At 40.7% G+C, this 20005-nt stretch overlaps 1 protein-coding gene across 1 annotated transcript; it reads left to right on the forward strand.

Annotated features, from left to right (window-relative positions):
• The first annotated feature begins 923 nt into the window (after positions 1 to 923).
• On the forward strand, positions 924 to 19342 carry LOC136420298 (uncharacterized). Its single transcript, XM_066407147.1, has 17 exons — positions 924 to 1163; positions 2803 to 2928; positions 4533 to 4674; positions 5432 to 5557; positions 6575 to 7003; positions 7462 to 7596; positions 7940 to 8142; positions 9257 to 9449; positions 10006 to 10032; positions 10930 to 11055; positions 11770 to 11972; positions 13337 to 13520; positions 14346 to 14378; positions 15208 to 15330; positions 16140 to 16424; positions 17064 to 17093; positions 17502 to 19342. The coding sequence occupies exons 1-17, from the start codon at positions 936 to 938 to the stop codon at positions 17594 to 17596; spliced, it is 2688 nt and encodes an 895-aa protein (XP_066263244.1). The 5' UTR covers positions 924 to 935; the 3' UTR covers positions 17597 to 19342.
• The last annotated feature ends 663 nt before the right edge of the window (positions 19343 to 20005 follow it).

A 20005-nucleotide genomic window follows, 5' to 3' on the forward strand; every position in this document is an offset into this window, starting at 1 on the left:
AAAAAGGTATTATAATTAACAATGGCAACATTAAATACAAAAGAACTTCTATCAGGGAGAACATATATCTATAAGTGCATCATTAATTGCTGATTCTCGTCATTTTTTTCGCATGCCTCTCTCCGAAAATGACGCTAGACGTTACTCCTTCTCCTGACGTCACAACCTCAGCTTTACCTGTTGACTTCAGTCCTGGGACAGGTAAGCAGAGTAGAAAATCTTTGTTTGTCTATGACAGCATATTCATGCCTTGAGATAAATTATATAGATACAAATATTTGCCTATATGCTGTGTATTCTGTAAATGCGCAATTGTTCTGTTCTGGACATTGCATTAGCTTCTCGTGGAGCTTCCCGATGCCATATTGACGTACACTGTTACTGAAATTTATTCTACTTGCCTATCCAGATTTATAATGCGCGTTTCAAAGAGCCGGATAAGGCCAAAAAGCTCCATAACCTCTCTTAACAGAGTACAGAAAAGCTTCCGAAATGTAGTCGGGACTGACCTGTTTTTTCACCCAAAAACCCCTCTCTCAAAATCGTTATGTATCAAGTGTTTTTTTTTTTTCATGTCAAACTCATGGCAAATGCTCTGCTGCTAACGATACTCGCTTTGGTCACTCATTTGATATTTCTCAAGACTGAGGTAAAAGTTTAGCAACTGTCATAAAGGCAAATCTTCCTTTCTTCTTCAATATTCTACATCTTAGGACGAAGCTCCGTGCAAAAAGGCTTTTTTCCTAGAACAATATTATTCCTAGATCTATAGCTTTAATGAACAAACTTTCTCGTGATTGCGTCCCTGATATAATCTAAAACCTTTCAACACAGAGATTAACAGACACTTGTCAATGTCATCATATTACAATTAGTGAGACCCAAAAGAATAGCGCCAGACTCTTGTTATTTGCCCTCAGATTGCCTGACAGGGAATGGCGAATCTTACAGAGGACCAGTCTCTGCGACTGAAACAGGCCAGACGTGTCAACAATGGGACAGTCAGACACCGCATGAGCACAACTATACACCCGCTGATTATCCGTCATCCGGATTGGAGCAGAACTACTGCCGGAATCCAGGGGGCGACCCCGGGGGAGTTTGGTGCTTTACCACGGATCCCGACCAGGAATGGGGGTATTGTGACGTGCCAGCATGTTCTGGTAAGGCCTGAACCTTTAGAGGTTAAGGAGGGGGTAGTATTAGCACGCAAGCATTCCTTTATTGCACATAAACATTGCGCAGTAATACTGTATTGACTGATTATTTATCGATATCCGGGCAATAATTAACATGTATCAAACATATCTCGACATGAATTAACAGACTAGGGCGAGAGGGTGTCATATTCAAGACTCCTTTAAAGTGGAATTACAAGGAAATTGGTTTTGTGCCAGACATCGCATTCTGGGCATGTGAGAATGAAAATACCTATTAATTAGGCCCAAAGGGTATATCACAATGGACTGGACAGTCGTCTAACATGGCGGGCATGAAGGGTTGACACTTCTAGGCCATATAGGAGTCAGAGCACTCAGAACTACAGCCTTATAACCGTTAAGCTTCGTCTTCAGTCTTATAGGTTTTAAATTCCACAGCCGATCCTTTAGGCGTCCAAATGCAGTTCAGGTGACCCGCACCCGTGTATCTATCTCACTGTCCATGGAATTGTTGTTTGCCACAGTAGATCGAAGGTAAGTGAAAGTTTTCGCTTCAACGAGTGGGGTTCCACCCATCAAGACCCGTGGTGGGATGTGCGGATCTCAGGCACCGGCTGGTAGAGAACCTCAGTTTTCTTGGTTTTTAAGGATATGGCATGTCGTAAACTCTGGTCGCTTCTGCAAACGTCTCCAACAGCCGCTGCATACCGTCCTGTGCATGTGCCACTAGAGCAGAATCGTCGGTGTAGAAGAGCTCAATGATGAACATTGCCAGTAGATGACGCTGGGATTTCAGTCGTGCACATTACCAGTACATGACGCTGGGATTTAAGTCGTGCAAGGCCACCGTCTGATCGAGTTCGGATGTAAATTTCTTCCAGCTTATCGTCCGACATTTCTTCAACTATACGCCAGCTGGAAACAGTGCGAACAAAGTGGGAGCTAATATACATCTCTGCTTGACACCATGAAGGACCTGGACGAAGTCAGAGACCTCGCCGTTGACAGTCACTGTGGCTCGGATATCTGTGTGGAAGGTTTTGATGACACCAAACAGCTTCGGAGGGCACCAAAACTTATCCAGGATGCTCCACAAGGAATCCCTTCCCAAAGAGTCAAAAGCATTTGAAAATCAATAAAGACGATGTACAGTGGCATTCTCTGTTCAACAGCCTTTTCTTGAAGTTGTCTCAGTACAACGATCATATCTGTGGTGCCGCGGCCACTTACTTACTTAATTACTTAGTATATATGAATTACTTAATATATATACTTACATCATCACACAATCTCGTACTGGCAAATCGTTTGCTCAACTTTTAGGGAATACATTTTTTTTTTAATCTTGTCTTGCAGACGTCACAAAAGATCAATAGAAGCAACGTAATATTGTTTACGATTTTCTGACACTGATATATTGCCATAAAACTCCCTTAAGCTTCGTACTTTCAGATCAAGGAAGTATTAAGTGTGTGCAGAATGAACGCCAGTGCTACAACGGGTGGTGCATTCCTTATTCTTTCTGGTGTGGTAGTGACTTTAATTCGTATACATTAGATAGGAAATTATACCACCACTTTTGTTATGGCGACAAAGCAGTCCATTTTGCCATTGTTTCTTCTGACAATCTCCATTTTCCCAGGCCAAGCTGGAGGGTGCCTGGAAAGTGAACGCCAGTGTAATGACGGTTTATGTATCCCTGAAGAATACTGGTGTGATGGACAAGTTCTGGACTGTCAGGAAGCAGAGGATGAGTTCTCTTGTGGGGGTGAGCAACCATGCCTTCCAATTTTATAAAAAAGTACATGTCACATAACCTTTCCCAGAAGAGTACATTTCATAAATGACCCAATCGTAAAGCGTTTCTTTGACATCTATATTGACTCGATTGATAATACATGTTTTCACTTTATTTACATATTCAAGGAGGATATACTGTGAATATGTAAATTGCCTTAAAGACCCGAGTAAAACCTATATAAAGGCCCGATAATGTAAACTAGAGACTTCAGTGTGCTACTGGCTATTACCCATTCACCACAGTACACACAAGTGGAGGCCTGGCTGAGACAAATTACCATGTACAAGTTACTCTTAAAGTTATGTTTGAAATAACAATAAATCTCAGAAATTAGAATAGGGCTACACATAAAGAAGATAGCTTGAAGGTCACATAGCCCTGAAATAAACATATAGGCAAGTCTTCCTTTCCTTTTTAAATATTCTACATCTCAGGACGAAGCTCCGTGCAAAAATGCTTTATTCCTTGAACTATGTTATTCCTAGAACTATATCTTTATGAAACACACTTTCTCGTGGTCGTGTCCTTGATATAATCTAAAACCTTTCAACACAAAGGTTAACAGACACTTTCAGTGTCATCATAATACAATTAGTGAGACCCAAAAGAATAACGTCAGATTCTTTTTATTTTCCCTTAGACTGCCTGACAGGGAATGGAGCATTTTACCGTGGAACAGTCTCTGTGACTGAAACAGGACTGACGTGTCAACATTGGGACAGTCAGACAGCCCATGATTACAACTATACACCCGCTGATTATCCGTCATCTGGATTGGAGCAGAACTACTGCCGGAATCCGGGGGGCGACCCCGGAGGAGTTTGGTGCTTCACCACGGATCCCGACCAGGAATGGGGGTATTGTGACGTGTCAGCATGTTCCGGTAAGGCCTGAACCTTTAGAGCTTAAGAGGGGGTTATATTAGCATGCAATCATTCTTTTATTGCACATAGACATTGCGCAGTAATACTGTATTGACTGATTATTTATTGATATCCGGGCAATAATAAACATGTATCAAACATGTCTCGACATGAATTAACAGACTAGGGCAAGAGGGTGCCCCTTCAAGACTCCATTGAAGTAGAATTACAGGGAAATTGGTTTTATTTCAGACATCGCATTCTGGGCATGTGAGAATAAAAATGCCTTTGAAATAGGCCCAGGGGGTTTATCACCATGGATTGGACAGTCGTCGAACATGACGGGCATGAAGGGTTGACACGTCTAGGCCAGATAGGAGAGCACTCAGAACTACAACCCTATATACGTTTAGCTTTGTCTTCAGTCTTATAGGCTTTACAGTCCACAGCCGATCCTTTAGGCATCCAAATGCAGTTGAGCTGGCCCTCACCCGCGCATATATCTCACTGTCCATGGAATTGTCGTTTGCCACAGTAGATCCAAGGTAAGTGAAAGTTTTCGCTTCAACGAGTGGGGTTCCGCCCATCAGGACCCGTGGTGTGATGTGCAGATCTCAGGCACCGGCTGGTAGAGAGCTTCAGTTTTTTTCGTGTTTATGGACATCGCATGCTGTAAGCTCTGGTCGCTTCTACTAACGTCTCCAACAGCCGCTGGATACCGTCCAGTGCATGTGCCACCAGAGCAGAATTGTCGGCGTAGAAGAGCTCAATGATGCACATTACCAGTACATGACGCTGGGATTTCAGACGTGCAAGGTTGAGGAGGCCACCCTTCCGATTGAGTTCGGATGTAAATTCCTTCCAGCTTATCGTCCGACATTTCTTCAACCACGCCAGCTAGAAACAGTGCGAACAAAGTGGGAGCTAATATACATCTCTGCTTGACACCATGAAGGACCTGGAAGAAGTCAGAGACCTCGCCGTTGACAGTCACTGTGGCTCGCATATCTGTATGGAAGGCTTTGATGACACCAAACAGCTTCGGAGGGCATCCAAACTTTTCCAGAATGCGCCACAAGGCATCCCTTCCCACAGAGTCAAAAGCCTTTGAAAAATCAATTAAGACGATGTACAGTGGCATTCTCTGTTCAACAGCCTTTTCTTGAAGTTGTCTCAGTACAAATATCATATCTGTGGTGCCGCGGCCACTTACCTACTTAATTACTTAGTATATATACTTACGTCGTCCCACAATTTCGTGCTGGCAAATTGTTTGCATAACTTTTAGGGAACATATATTTCCAAAAATCTTGTCTGGCAGACGTCAGAAAAGATCAAAAGAAGGAACGTAATATTGTTTACGATTTCCTGACACAGATATATTGCCATAAAACTCCCTTAAGCTTCGTACTTTCAGATCCAGGAAGTATTAAGTGTGTGCAGAATGAACACCAGTGATCCGACGGGTGGTGCATTCCTTATTCTTTCTGGTGTGGTAGTGACTTTAATTCGTATATATTAGATAGGAAATTATACCACCACATTCGTTATGGCGACAAAGCAGTCCATTTTCCCATCGTTTCTTCTGACAATCTCTATTTTCCCAGGCCAAGCTGTAGTGTGCCTGGAAAGTGAACGCCAGTGTTGGGACGGTTTATGCATCCCTGAAGAATACTGGTGTGACGGAGAGTTTTTCGACTGTCAGGAAGCAGAGGATGAGTTCACTTGTGGGGGTGAGCAACCATGCCTTCCAATTTTATAAAAAAAGTACATGTCACATTACCTTTGCCAGAAGAGTACATTTCATAATGGCCCAATCGTAAAGCGTATCTTTGACATATATATTGACTGGATTGATAATACAGGTTTTGACTTTATTTACCCATTCAAGGAGGATATACTGTGAATATGTAAATTCCCTTTAAGACCCGACTAAAACCTATATAAAAGCCCGATAATGTAAACTATAGAATTCAGTGTGCTACTGGCTATTACCCATTCACCACATTACACAAAAGTGGAGGCCTGGCTGAGACAATTTATCATGTACAAGTTACTATTAAAGTTATGTTTGAAATAACAACAGATATCAGAAATTAGAATATGTGTACACATGAAGAAGATAGCTTGAAGGACACTTAGCGCTGAAGTAAACTAATGGCAACGCTGACTTGTGATTAAGTTTGAGACAATGGGTAGCAAATATGTTTCGAGTTCTACAGAGCCAAGTTAAAACTGGTTTCTTAGACTACAAGACACTGAAATTAAAAGTCATATTTCTAGAGACACGACTACTGAAAGCTAATGTGTGCGGAATACATTTTCACGTTTGAAATGTAGATAGAATTAGACACTCTTACACTACATTGACAGAGTTGATTTGAAAATTTGGACAAGGTTGATTTTCTAAAACAGAAATGTGTATATAACATTGACTAGTTTATCCAAGGGATCCTATCTAATTTAAACTTACTTGGATTATGTAACCTTTGTACAGTTATCTGAGCCATTCTAAATGGTTTGATGATGTTCCTAGGAAAACGTGCACTGAATTTCTTTTGAATTTTCTAACCGTTATTATGGTAATCAGACCCTGGCATTGTTCTTGGCTGGCGGACACTGAGTTAATTAGTTTCTATGGTTATGGAGGTCACTTCACCCCTCAAACAGCTGTACAGGTTTCTTATTGGAATTTCCATGGGCAAGAGAGCAATCCCTTTAAACATTTATTTCCATACAATTTCCCATAGGTTCGTGGCTGCAAAATTCTCCTGATTGGGCAATCGATGCAACACCAACACTATGGCCCGATACGTCTGGACCAGACAAGGTTCTTGACAGTGAGGAAGGTTCCTTCTGGAGCCCGAGCGGTCCAGGCCCATGGTACATCATCTTCGACTTCCTGGGACCCTATACGTTTTCTTGGATGGGCATCACTAACTATGGGGACATAACCCATGACATTACAGCATTCAAGTTTCAAACGTCGGCAAGTTCTGATCCCTACATCTGGATTGACGCACTGGATTTCAACGTGACCTCCTACCAGTTGCCTGTGTGGTTCGTAGTTGGAGGTTTCAATGGCACCAGTCGTTTTTGGCGACTGTTCATCACAGCAACAGGCCCGGAAAACTCACCGCCTTGGTTAGTCGACGTGGGCTTTTATGGAATAGAAGCAGGTAGGTCGCCTTTTGAGAATTTCATTGGGTCCTAAACAATGCATTAAAACTGCTTCCTATGAGGACTAGTATGTGAAAATACCATACATCAGATCATATGTTAATGTCAAATGTACATGTATTAACAAGTACGGATGGTTTCCTATTAAGTATTAAGAGCATCTAGGCACGTACTTGTTGGGTGTGTTATCTTAAAAGCGACAAACTAAGACTCTCCATATGTGGAGTATTTGTACTTTTCAAGTTATCAATTTATATAATTTATACCGTTCGTGCAGTACTTATTGGCGTCACCACATATTTTGTACGGAGAAAATAGTTTGCTAAATTAAAAAGAAACCCACATAAATCGGGTCTGGTAACGGTCACATATTGGTCCTTAAAATTTACATCCTTTTATATGTAATGTTGTGACAAGGATATATTGCTATAAGGCTCCCCAATCTTTGTACATTAAGATCCAGGAAGTATTCAGTGTGCGGAGAGTGAACGCCAGTGCCCCAACGGTTGGTGCATTCCTGATTCTTTCTGGTGTAACGACGTTTACGGTGACTGTCCGAAATCAGAAGACGAGGCGGGCTGTGGTGACCCTCGTGAGTTTCTGCATCACTCGTGAATCCCTTCCAATATGATGTTCAATAGAACGACTGCGATAGGGGACAGTCAATGGTGGACCTAAAGCATTGTGCATGAACACACCAATTGGAAATATTGAGTAAAATAGTTTAACTCTATACGTTCATAGATATATATACCTTAACATAGACATTCGGTATGCGCCAATTGAACATTCATAAATTGTTTCATTTTTTTTTTACTCCGATCTAACATTAAAAAGAGGGAACATGTTTTCTGAACCACATGTAGTTTTTAATTACAGCAATCAACTTTGAAATATGTTAAAAGTATAAGCAATATTTTCCTCTCCTAACACAGTGTCCGGGTACACTGAGCGTGATGGAACCCACTACAAGGTGTTTGACCAAGCCATGACGTACAGTGATGCTCAGCACGCCTGCGCAGTAGATGGAGGGCACCTTGCCCATATGACGACCCAGGAGCTGCACGACTTCCTCGTCTCCCTGATCCAGGAGTCTGGTGCAGACGGGGACTACTGGATCGGACTGCAAGATGTTGCAGTGAGTACCCGAAATGATACAAATTTCACCTTTTCAAGACCGTATCCTTTTCTGATCTATACAATTCTTTGACTTTAAAAAAATTGTGTTGTTTCTAATGCGTGCATTTTAGCAATATGTGGTGAGCTGCCCATGGAATTCCTTACTCTCAGTATACGGCTAGCGGCTGGACACTTGGTGGCATTTCAAAAATGCAGTTTTTGAATTTGATAGAAAATTGATTAGATATGTGCATTAGGGGAATAGCCATAAGCCACATTCTGGAATATTATTTTTATGTAAGGACTGCGACGTCGACGATGCGTAACAGTTAGATCATTCGATTCGAAGCCCATATGTTTCGGGTTCGACACTCGCCATGCCCCGGCGTTCTGCCCTAGGGAAAGGCACTTTACACGAAATACTAAAGTGATGGATAGGACAAAGCGAGATAACTGGGAAATAGTGTTGCTCAACCCACGCGTACTAAAGGAGGTGCTCCCAATGTGACCTGCACAGCAGTTTGAGGGGGGATTCGACCTCCATAGTCACATTAACCTATTAAACCCAGTGGCCAACCCGGTATTGACCATTTAGAACTGTTTGTAAACGTGGACTTTCAGTTTCAATGCGTATTTGCTACTAGAGTGTTGGTGTTTTTTTAACCCTGTGCCCGTTATTCCGTTAAGATTTGATTCGCTTTGGCACCTTTGAGAAGTTGATATTGTGTGGCTGTTGATATAGCCTTTTCCTTAAGTGAATCATACAATACGAGTCTATTTGGGTCCAATTCCTCTAACCCCCTTGAAAGTTAGCTGGGACAAGGCCCAAGTCTCATGTTGTCAGACCTGGGCGGTGTTGCTGAAAAGTGTTGTGCTATAAAAAATGTGTGCTAGTATTCTATGCAAACGACTTTAAAGTATCAAACTTCATTTCATAGTTCAACACACTTGTAAACTAATTATAACGAGATATAGACACTTTAATTGAGGGACTCACATTGGCTGATTGGTAATGGTCATCTTTTAACATAATTTCTGTTGATCTGTCAAAACTGAAGTGTGCAAACATCAGAGACGGATTTGTGTGCCAACATTTGCATAATTGCTAACAAGAACCTTAATTTCTTTTACAGCATGAAGGTGACTGGGGGTTAAACACATGGGCCTGGTCTGATGGAACTCCTAGCAGCGATTGCTTCTCCAACTGGGCACCGGGAGAGCCCGGAAACAGTGCTGGGAATGACTGCGGGCAGCTCTGGGCAGGCATGGGTCTCAAATGGGACGACACCTATTGTGACATCCAGAAGAACTTCATCTGCCAAATAGGTAATTCTTTGTCTCATTCAGAGATTCACAGATTCAGAGTGAACTTTTTCATTTGCTTAATATTATCTGCATCATCTAAATTCATTAACCCCCGAATAGCCCCTACAGGGGTAAAGTAGGGGGATTGATGTCCCGGGATAAGGCGGGCAGGCCTGCAGGCTGGCACGGGACGACTCAATGGTGGGAGCCGTCGCAACCGTGCCAGGCAGGGTGTTCCACTGTGGGATAGTACGGGGAAAGACTGAGTGTTTATATATATCATTTATTGCGTGAATGGTGTAAAACTTAAGGTCGTGGCTCCCCCGGGTGCGCCCCTGGGCTGGTTTCAGCAAACTGTGTCTATATTAATATGGTTGTTAACAACTTTGTAGAAGAAGGTGAGGCGGACGTTTCTCCTCCTTTCAGAGAGAAGGGGTCACTGCAGGTCGTTGAGCATTTGTGTCAGGTATAATCGTACATGGCTACTGTCGAACAAGACTTTACGATTTTGTTTCATTATATTTTTCTACGGTAACGTCAATAAAGAATTTTAATCTTTGCCATTTGCTTTTTGCAGGTCCTGATGAAGACTGTGCACCACAAGGTAATGTTAATCTTGTACTGCATCTAAAATATTAGTATTTTGGCCTATTTTTGGACGAATAGTACCTTCATTTTACATGTACACTCTTTGGATATATTTCATCAGTTTAGGACCGAACGCAACACTTGAAATTAGTACGTCCTGTTTAATCTGTTTGATTCTGTAAAGTTTCTTCCTGCGTACTTCCTGCACGTCTTGGCATTGTCACCTGCACCTTGAATTACCAGTATAATCTCTTTTAATCGTTGTTGTTGCGAACTTTGTGACTTCGGGTGCCAGTGTGACAAATAGATCATTTGCTTACACAGCCCCCTCAGATCCTCTGTTCTTGGAAAGCGCTTATTATAGACAGCAATTCGCACTGTAATCCTTGATAAGGCTAAACGAAGAACCCCCTTTTAGACTATTTTTTTGCTGTTAATTCTTTTCGCTCTAAAAACCTTCGCCAAGAAAGGCATGAAGTCGGGGCTATGTGGCTGTCTTTTATGTTGTTTAATCTGTGTTGGCAACGTACGTCGAGAAGTCTTGGATGGATATTCATAACATTTCGTACGTCAGTAAGTTTTGACAAAGTAAAAAAAAAATATGGTTAGATTACTGCCCCCTTCCCCTCCTTTTACTTGGCAATGCCTTCCATATTGTTCTGCAGCAGAACTTCTAGAAAACTAAAAGTCTAAGGTAATGGAACCCATATAATGAAATCCAACCTTTTTCTCCTTCTAAGTTACTGTCCTTTCGCTTTTTTTCCATCGAAGGAGAGGGGGATCAGACTTGCCCAAACTGCAGGCAAAATTCTGTGTTTCATGATTATGGCGTAGACAGTTTACACTTAGAGGCGAGTCTAATGTGAGTTTATAGCATGTGATAAAACGGCATTTTCCTCCATGTTTTTACAAGTTGAGGAGTGTACGGAGGGTCAGCGCCAGTGTTTGAACGGGTTGTGCATCACTGAAGACTACTGGTGTGATGGGCAGTTTCAGGACTGCAGTGGCGGTGAGGACGAAGCTAACTGTGAAGGCGAATGTGAGTATGGAATGCTAACTATGACTTACTGGTTTTAGAAAAGAGATATAATTTACGCTGCTTCTTACGTTATAAAAGGTTTATCTCCAATCGGAATAAGGTTTCAACAATCACATCGTACTGAAATATATTACTTCTTATCCTATATAATCATCAAAATGAAATACAAAGTAGGTCTTCCGAAAATAATTTCATCAATACCTGGTTGTGTATAAAGAATCTCCCATATCCTACAGAGTAGGTCTTTATGCCAGGAAAAAGAACAATTCGAGTTGTTCACTGAGAGGGATTCATGTAAGATGTGGAAATCAGAAAGGGAGAAATATTCATATATAATGGTTATGAAGATAAGCTTGGTGAAGATTAATGTTCATACTTTTATGCACATTAGATATGCACTTATAAAGCCCACGTGTCATTTACATCCCCCGTTTTAACACATGCACAAGAAATGACCAGAACATTATTCTGGGGGGGGGGTTGTTGTAATATATCTCAGAGTATTTCTGACGCAGGGCTGCGCTAATCGGCTCCATGGGGCTACCCCTTTTGAGCCAGCTCCATGGAGCTATTAGTGAAGATACTATTGAGTATTTGACTATTGAGTATTGGGGGGGGGGTTGTTATAATAAATCTCAGAGTATTTCCAAAACTAGCGGCAGCAAGGTTAGAATTTTTTCAAAGATTTAACAGCAATATCCTCACCTGGCACAGTGTCCGGGTACACTGAGCGTGATGGAACCAACTACAAGGTGTTTGGCCAAGCCATGACGTACAGTGATGCTCAGCAAGCCTGCGCAGTAGATGGAGGGCACCTTGCCGATGAGAAGACCCAGGAGCTGCACGACTTCCTCGTCTCCCTGATTCAGGAGTCTGGTGCAGGCGGGGACTACTGGATCGGGCTTCAGGGTGTGAGAGTGAGTGACACAGACGATAGAAATGCCATTTTGTTTTCTGCTCTATACCTTTCTTTATCTGTTTTAAGATTTCCATTTTGTCTTTCTGAACCATGTGCAGAAGGCGCATCAAATTGTTACTGCTATAGGATCGAACAGCACATTAAAGTAAATTCACAGAACACCCAGTTCTGAGATGTTGGTTTTATACAACGCCATTTCGTAAACAGTTGATTACGAATGTGCATCAAAGGTTCGACCATTGTCGACTGTGTGGCAGTTTCCATCGCTTAGAAGTACTAAACATGTATGATGTGTGTATATATGTGTGTACATTTTGTACAACGCCATTTCGTACAAAGTTAATTAGGAATGTGCATCCAAAGCATGTACTTGTTTCTTGGCATAGATCATTTTTTCAAGGTCGCCATACCACAATGATAGCAAACCAATACAACAATAATCAATGCATATTAATGCAGTAAAAGTACAAAATAAAGTAAATCAACATAGAACTTAAAATACAAATCAGCCTAGCAACATACACGTTCTGAGTGATAAGTTGTTAAATCAATTCGGCACTTTGTAATAGCCATAAGGTAACATGCAGTAGGATAAAGTAGGCGTGGCCTTGTTGCTAGGCAAATGGCGCAACCACACGATAATGACCACGTACAAGACTAAAGGTTTTGCGGAATCCATTTCCCATGATTATGTAGATTTTTTTCTATTAAAGAGAGATGTATTATTGTAATCAAGCACAAGCATTACGATATACAGATTGACATCACGATGCCCGGTGGATGCCAACAAACTCCCGAGGGTGGGCGGAGCAGTACCAAATCCACTAAGACACCCAGTCTCGGGATCTAACTATTTCAGAACCCAACTGTCTTACCGAAGCAAATATGATAAATACATATATTAAAAAGGACATGCATTTTTGTTGACTTGAAGGTGTTTGAGGTGAAATGCAAGAGGAAGAAATTGAAATGTATAGCCTCCTTGACCCTACCATGACAAATTATCTGGCACGTCTGACACGGTGGGACCAGTGTTGCGTGTCACTGGTAATTATAAGAAAACAAAAACTGGCACCTTTCTGGGTCAGGCCCTGGTGGCCTCCCAAGGAGTCGGGGAGTACTAAGTAACGAATAAATTGACTACGTTGGAGATGCCCACAATTTAATCCAATCAGGTTAATTGAACTTCACCTACTGGTGGGCGTCTCAAACTTAGTCAATATATTCGTTACTACGTACACCCCTACCCCTTGGGAGGCCACGCCATGTGGACTAAGTCACAAGAAATGCACGCCCCTGATTGGATGAGAAAAGACGGCCGGGTTCTAATGTAATCAAACACAAGCATTGTAATATATTTAGATTGACAACACGTGGACCTGGTCTGATGGGACTCCAATCAGCGACTGTAGCTTCACCAACTGGGCACCAGGAGAGCCCGGGAATACTCCGGATTCACCGGTCTGTGGTCAACTCTGGACAGGTGCAGGTTTGAAATGGGACGACGACTTCTGCCATTTCCAGAAGAACTTCATCTGCCAGATAGGTGGTTTTTCACTCCACGATATAGTCTTTATTATATGGCATATATGCTATTTATCTCCAAGAAAAATTTAGGAATTGTTTTTTTGTGTTTGTGTTTGTTTGTTTGTGTGTGTGTGTGTGTGTGTGTGTGTGTGTGTGTGTGTGTGTGTGTGTGTGTGTGTGTGTGTGTGTGAGTGTGTGTGTGTGTGTGTGTGTGCGTGTGATCCCGGATTGTCGGAGTCATCATAACTCAAGAACCTCGAGATGGATGACAATAATATATTGTAGTTAGGGAGGTGTTGAGAAGACAAAGCTGGAACTGCAAGGGGAGGGGGGGGGAGATCTTCCAAGGAGAATAACTGAAGAGGAACGTTGAATTTTCCATGAGATTTAGCATGATGGTACCTTCGACTGAAATATTTCTAATGAAGTGATAATTATGCAAACTCGGACTTGAGTCACATAATTAATGAGGGAAATCCACATTTGCAGTGTTTACCATTGAAGAAATCAAATACACGTGACGTATGCAGTTTATGACAGGGGGAACATTAACAGATACCAATTAGGCAAATGAATTCCTATGATTCACCAAAATTGGTAAACATTGGACGATCAATATTTCGACATATGTAAATCTGTTTAAGCTGTACATGGCCAAGCATAGATTAAGTGAATATGAAATAATTTGCAATTGCATATAACCAGAATACTTAATGGAGATATGAGTTATCCGAACTGTTGTTTGTTATGTTATAATAGGATTATAGATGAATGGATATATTCACCAATATATATTGAGGGAGGTAGTAAATGGTGTAAATTCCTGCCATTTTAACTTTTCCAGGTCCTGGTGAGGAGAATGCCTGCGATCCGAACGGTAAAAGTTTACATCTTGACTTCAATAATCATGTCTAAACCAATATACTGATATCACAATGCCCTCTTTTGATTATTTTCAGTTTAAAATACGCAATTTCACATCAGTACGTCATGCTTTATTTATTTCTTTTATTATCAAGGTTTCCAATCCGTCCTTCTTTTTCGTCTTAGCATTGATGCCTGCAGTCTAAGTTACAATCCCTTTCCTAGTTGTCTAGTTGATTGTAAAAATCGTTGCTGCGGGTAACAATGCGAACAAGCTTAATGATACACTGCCGTGAACACAGCCAGTACCGATCTTTGGTTCTGTTTTAGAAGATTCTTTTCAAACGTAGGACGCACTTTTAAACCTTTCATAAAGCTTTCCGATGTGAAATTCTCTGTTATGTTGTTTATAAGGTAAATGAAGTCCCATAGCTTTTTCCGGGCCGTAGCTAGGGGTAGTTGGTTGTTATCCGCTGTGTTTAGGTCACGACATTGGAAGGCGGAGCCAATCCCTCTCCTTTTACAAACATTTACTTCCCAACCGAAATCACGTACCCGTTTTCGATCCCAGGACCTCTGAGTTCTGGGCCAAAGACCTTAACCATTACAATAACACCACGCCAGAAGCAAAGCAATATGTGTGATTAATGAATTCTTGTAATAAAGTTTATTTCCCCCCTTCCTGTTTGAAAGGAGTGGTAATGAACTTGCCTAAGCTGGTTGAAATCGCATTTCATGTTTGTGGTCTCATAATATGAATTCAGAGGCGAGTATTGATGCATGCCAAAAACATGTACCAGAAGGCTACTTTTTTCAAGTACCTACCTTCTTTTCACAAGTAGTGGTGTGTTCGGAGCGCCAGTGTTTGGACGGTTCGTGCCTCAGTGAAGCCCACTGGTGTGATGGAGCGTTTGCAGACTGCACGAACGGCGAGGACGAAGCGGACTGTGAGGGGGATGGCGGGGGTAGGTATGGAATGTTGTAGGTGGAATACTGCCTGATAGATGAATCGATGTGGCTTTTTGTGGCGCAATCGGTAGGGTGTTTCGCCCACAGCCGAGAGGTCCCGGGCTCAAAACCACCGATATGACCCGATGTTGTGCCCTTGGGAAAGGCATTTAACACGACTTTCCTCACTTAACTCAGGTGTAATGAGTACCTAGCTTCTGTTAGGGACGTCCCACGGATAGGAAGTTAAATGGAGGTCCTTTGTCTGAGGAGAGCCACACCTCGAGCAGGTTAAAGAACCCACCACACTTATCGAAAAAAAGTAGGGGTTCTTCCCGGTGTGACTGGTTCAAAACCTACAGTCCTATGGCCGCACATGGGTTCGCCCTTAGTATTAGCCTCCGGCTAGTTGGGCAATCCTGACATGTACATGCTGAACCAATGAATGAATAGATAGATGAATAATTAATGAAAAGGTATTCATACCGTAATTTTTTTTATAACCGGCTCACCCGCTAGAGATCGAAAAAGGGACGCTATAAAAAGCTGCCAGTCCAGGTGAAACTGTGTAAATATTGTACAATGGATACTGCCCTCATTATAAGGATGAAAAAAACAAGCTTTTCAAAACAACCAAAACACTATTTCTGAGCTTTCAGCATCTAGAATATCTTTGATTTGATTAAAGACTACATACACGAAGGTAGAGAAAGGTTTTATCAAAAATATGAGTTTCGGTATCATCCATCTATAAGACAATAACAAACTAAACGAACACAAGAGGTTGCTGTCTTGCAAACTAAAATGTATATTGACTTTGTTCCAGGAACCACAGCAGAGACTTTGACCACCGTAGAAGAGAATGGTAGCATAATAGTTACAACGCCTTCTGGTAGCCTGACCACCGAAGGACAGCCTGACCAAGCCACGCCTCCTGGCGGTCTAACCACCGAAGGACAGCCTGGCCAAGCCACGCCTCCTGGCGTTCTGACCACCGAAGGACAGTTTGACCTAGCCACGCCCCCTAGCGTCCTTACCACCGCAGGACAGCCTGACCTAGCCACACCCCCTGGCGGTACAACAGGCATTGCAGCCCTGACAACTGATAACGGTAAGAAAGCAGACCTCGTTTGGTGGGAATGGTCATGTCTCTGTGTTTTTTATATGCTCCACCCTGCTGTACACGTATTCTAGTGTCCGCTGGGGGTATTTGTGCATCCATTTGCAATTCCACCATAATGTATACTGCTCTTCATTTCAGGAACCATACATTATAAGCGTATGTTAAAATACCATTTTCAGAAAAAAATCTTTTGTTGCAGCTTGATATCACCTTCTATTACGCTATATTATCACCACTATATGTATTCCTTTGCTTATCACCATGACCTGTACTTAGCTTGTTTAAGGAAAAATGTACAATAAACGTCTTTCATTAATTCATCAAAAAGGGTCACTGCATAAGTATATTAATAGCGACAAAGCTGACATTTTATATCGCTTGTCTCATATTGTCTCTTTATTCTTTTTGCCTCACTTGAAACAGTGCCATCCCATTCTAATAGATTACTATTACATGCCAGATTTGTAAACTTAATAAAGAAATTCCGATCCTTCATGCTAGGTTAAAATGGTCTTAATTTAAAAAAAAATAATAATAAAAAGCAGGGGAGGTTTGCAGCAGAATACCAACGCAATAGAATAGAAATGTTTTATTTTTAATTTTGACACATTTTTTTCTTCTTAAAAGGAGATGAGAGCGGGACAGAAGGAGACGAATGTGAGCTGCTATGTTCTATTATCTTCTGACCTAATAAATCATTGAACATTATTCTAATTTCAGTGTCACTTAGGCATGATAAGCGACAATAAAGTATAATTTTCGATATCACATACTCATACAAAGGATAGTTATTATTCATATTTCGCTCAAAATTAGATGTACAATTTGATATGCTTCTTAGAATCAAAGAAAACGACTGTTTTCATATTCTGTCAAAATCTTAAAGTATTACTTTTAAAAAAATCATCCTCCACGAAACAAAATTATTATGGGGCACAAGCCATACATTGTTCATGATTTTTACAAAAGTGCAGTACTATTTATTCAAAACAAAATCCTTACATTATTTTTTTCTTCGGACAGAATTTAAGATAGTCACGGTTTACTTCTGCTTGTTTTTTACAGACTCGGAGGCAACTGTTGCTACCACTGGCGGCGGCGTGCTGGCCTCAATCATTCTGGCTCACGTTATCTTTGTTTATTACGACATCTTCGCATAGGCCAGATCCCGCCAAAGGACCAGCATATTACAGCACAGTTGAAGGATAGTATCGTAATGATGTAACCTGCATGCACGTCGAGACAAAAGCTTGACTTTGATACACAACGACACTCTTCTCTCAAACGTCGAATAGGATTGCGGGAAACAGAGGTGTGCTCTTTGAAGGAATGTGGTTCTTAAAATGAATAGGTCTATGAAGAATATTTCTTATTGCACACTATGGCATCATGGTAGCATCCACATGTATGTTCTCCCACAGAATATAGTTTTCCCCTTCAAATAGATTCCATAAATTAAAGAAAAATAATGATATTTGAATACACTCCTTTTCCGAACTCTTATGGCAATATTCCGTTTAATCGTGACATCGTAAAACTATTCGCGAGAAAAAGAAATGTTTTCTTGTTTGATGATCGAAAACCAAATACCAAAATATCAAGAGCAAATTGTATAGTAAAATATAAACTCTAATCACATTTCTTAAACCTAGCAGTTGTACAAAGGAGTTAGTTAAACATCACAGCTCGATCCCTTTAAGAGATAAAAAGGATTGTCTAACATCAAAAAAGAAGTTACCCGTATCCTTACTAGACATTGATGAGATGGTGTTGCTTGGTATTTTGATTATCTTTAAAAATCTTTCCGGTTGCCGCCATTATCATGAAAGTTTTATTACTAGACTAGCCTACAAGACTACATACTAGTCTTTGATAGTTATGTAAGCGTAAGCAATTCTTTATCTCCTTCTTTTCAAACTTTTGTCAGCACTGTAAACTCATACTAAGTACCTTGGTAAATTCTTTTATTAAAATTCGTGAAACAGTTCCTGGTAGTGATTCACTCTTGACTTCTTATTAAATCTTGCAAATGCAGCAGTCAAACACGCTGACTTCTTTTATTAAGATCATGATATATATATAGATAGTTTTTCGTGATTACCGAATTCTCTTCCAGTACGGTAGATGACGGCGGGGTTAGCTCTGCTCGATAATACCAGGATTGTAAAAACGGGATGAAATTACAGACACAAACATATCTGTTGTACAAAATCGCCATCTGAATGAGCCTGACTGTTTTAGAACTACACAGCAGGTATAAACAATAGAAATGTTTTCAACAAGCCCTAACTATGTTTAACAACTGATATGAATGATCTGCTACTGCAGTAGCCGTATGGGGTTGATGGAGGAGATAATAGGTAGCTAACTTTTTCAGTGTATTACATTTTGTTTATCTCATCTTTTTATGACTAATTCCTCATAATCTACTAAAAACTAATTTGGTATCTCTTATATGGGATGTTATTAATTCATTACACTTGGAATTATTGGCGGCTCAGACGGAATGGGCTACATTCAGTTGTTTTAATTTATGCACGTTTCGCTAATGATCGATGCAACAAAAATGAAGCAGAGTAAAGTGAATAGAATCATTCACTTTTTTATTCTACACTTGGATAAATTATACAGTAATAAAAAGCAATTTATTGCCGTGTTTTGTGGGTTAAATGATAATATTCATTGTAATATGGGCCGTGATACTTTACTTTGAGTTGAAATGCAGCAATATGAGTGACCTGTTACTCCGATATAGACATGGGTGTTAAATTGAGCTTCATTGTTGTTTTGTGAAAGTAGTTTGAAATACATGTTTAATATAAGAAAAAGGATTTCCCCTTCATTTCTGTTGCTTTGAGGATGGTGAAAATAAATTCCGTGCAAATCTTACAATAAAAGATCTAACAAACTCATTAAAGAGGCTGGTGGTCATTTTCTTTACAAATGTACTTAAACTTGACAAACACACGAAATCCTTATTCCGAGACAGCTTTAATCATGGGTACACATAATTATGCATACAGGTTTCAGAATTATTCAAAAAAAGTGACTGATCCGAGACCAAATTGTCAACAACTTTTCAAAGTTAATGTTCTTGTTTTTTTTTTGTCGTAGTTGAAGTCCTAGAGAATCCAATGAGGTTTATATATCAATAAAAGCATATGTCATGAGGTACGTTTTTATAAGGACGAGAGGACCTAAGCAGATGAGGCCCCAAGGGAAAAACACATTAATGTTTTACAACATCTTCTGAACCAGGACGATCAATATACTTCCCGAATTACTGTCATAGTGACGTATGGTCCCTTTTTTCACACAAGCATAAAAGACTTGGATTTTATGAGGGTGTTATCTATATAATAAAGTGAGTGTTGGTTTATAAAAGGTACTGGTATACATCCCCCCATGTAAAATTCCGTGCTTCTGATTTTTCAGACTAAACAAACTCACGTAAAAATTCCCCAGGCAAAGTTCCAACCAAAACGGACGGAATCTAGCATAGATAATTCTATTCTTATATGCTTCTTATTGTCATCTGAAAAGTACAACAAAACAGATTTTCCTCATTC

The sequence above is a fragment of the Branchiostoma lanceolatum genome, chromosome 15 (assembly GCF_035083965.1).
Source record: "Branchiostoma lanceolatum isolate klBraLanc5 chromosome 15, klBraLanc5.hap2, whole genome shotgun sequence".
Classification (NCBI taxonomy): Eukaryota; Metazoa; Chordata; class Leptocardii; order Amphioxiformes; family Branchiostomatidae; genus Branchiostoma; species Branchiostoma lanceolatum.

What these genes read in the sequence shown, in the direction of transcription:
- LOC136420298 (XM_066407147.1), top strand. Translation starts at nt 936, where the DNA reads ATGGCGAATCTTACAGAGGACCAGTCTCTGCGACTGAAACAGGCCAGA. An exon ending in TCGGACTGCAAGATGTTGCA is followed by an intron (nt 8,143 to 9,256) that starts GTGAGTACCCGA and finishes TTTCTTTTACAG; the next exon opens with CATGAAGGTGACTGGGGGTT. An exon ending in CGGGACAGAAGGAGACGAAT is followed by an intron (nt 17,094 to 17,501) that starts GTGAGCTGCTAT and finishes TGTTTTTTACAG; the next exon opens with ACTCGGAGGCAACTGTTGCT.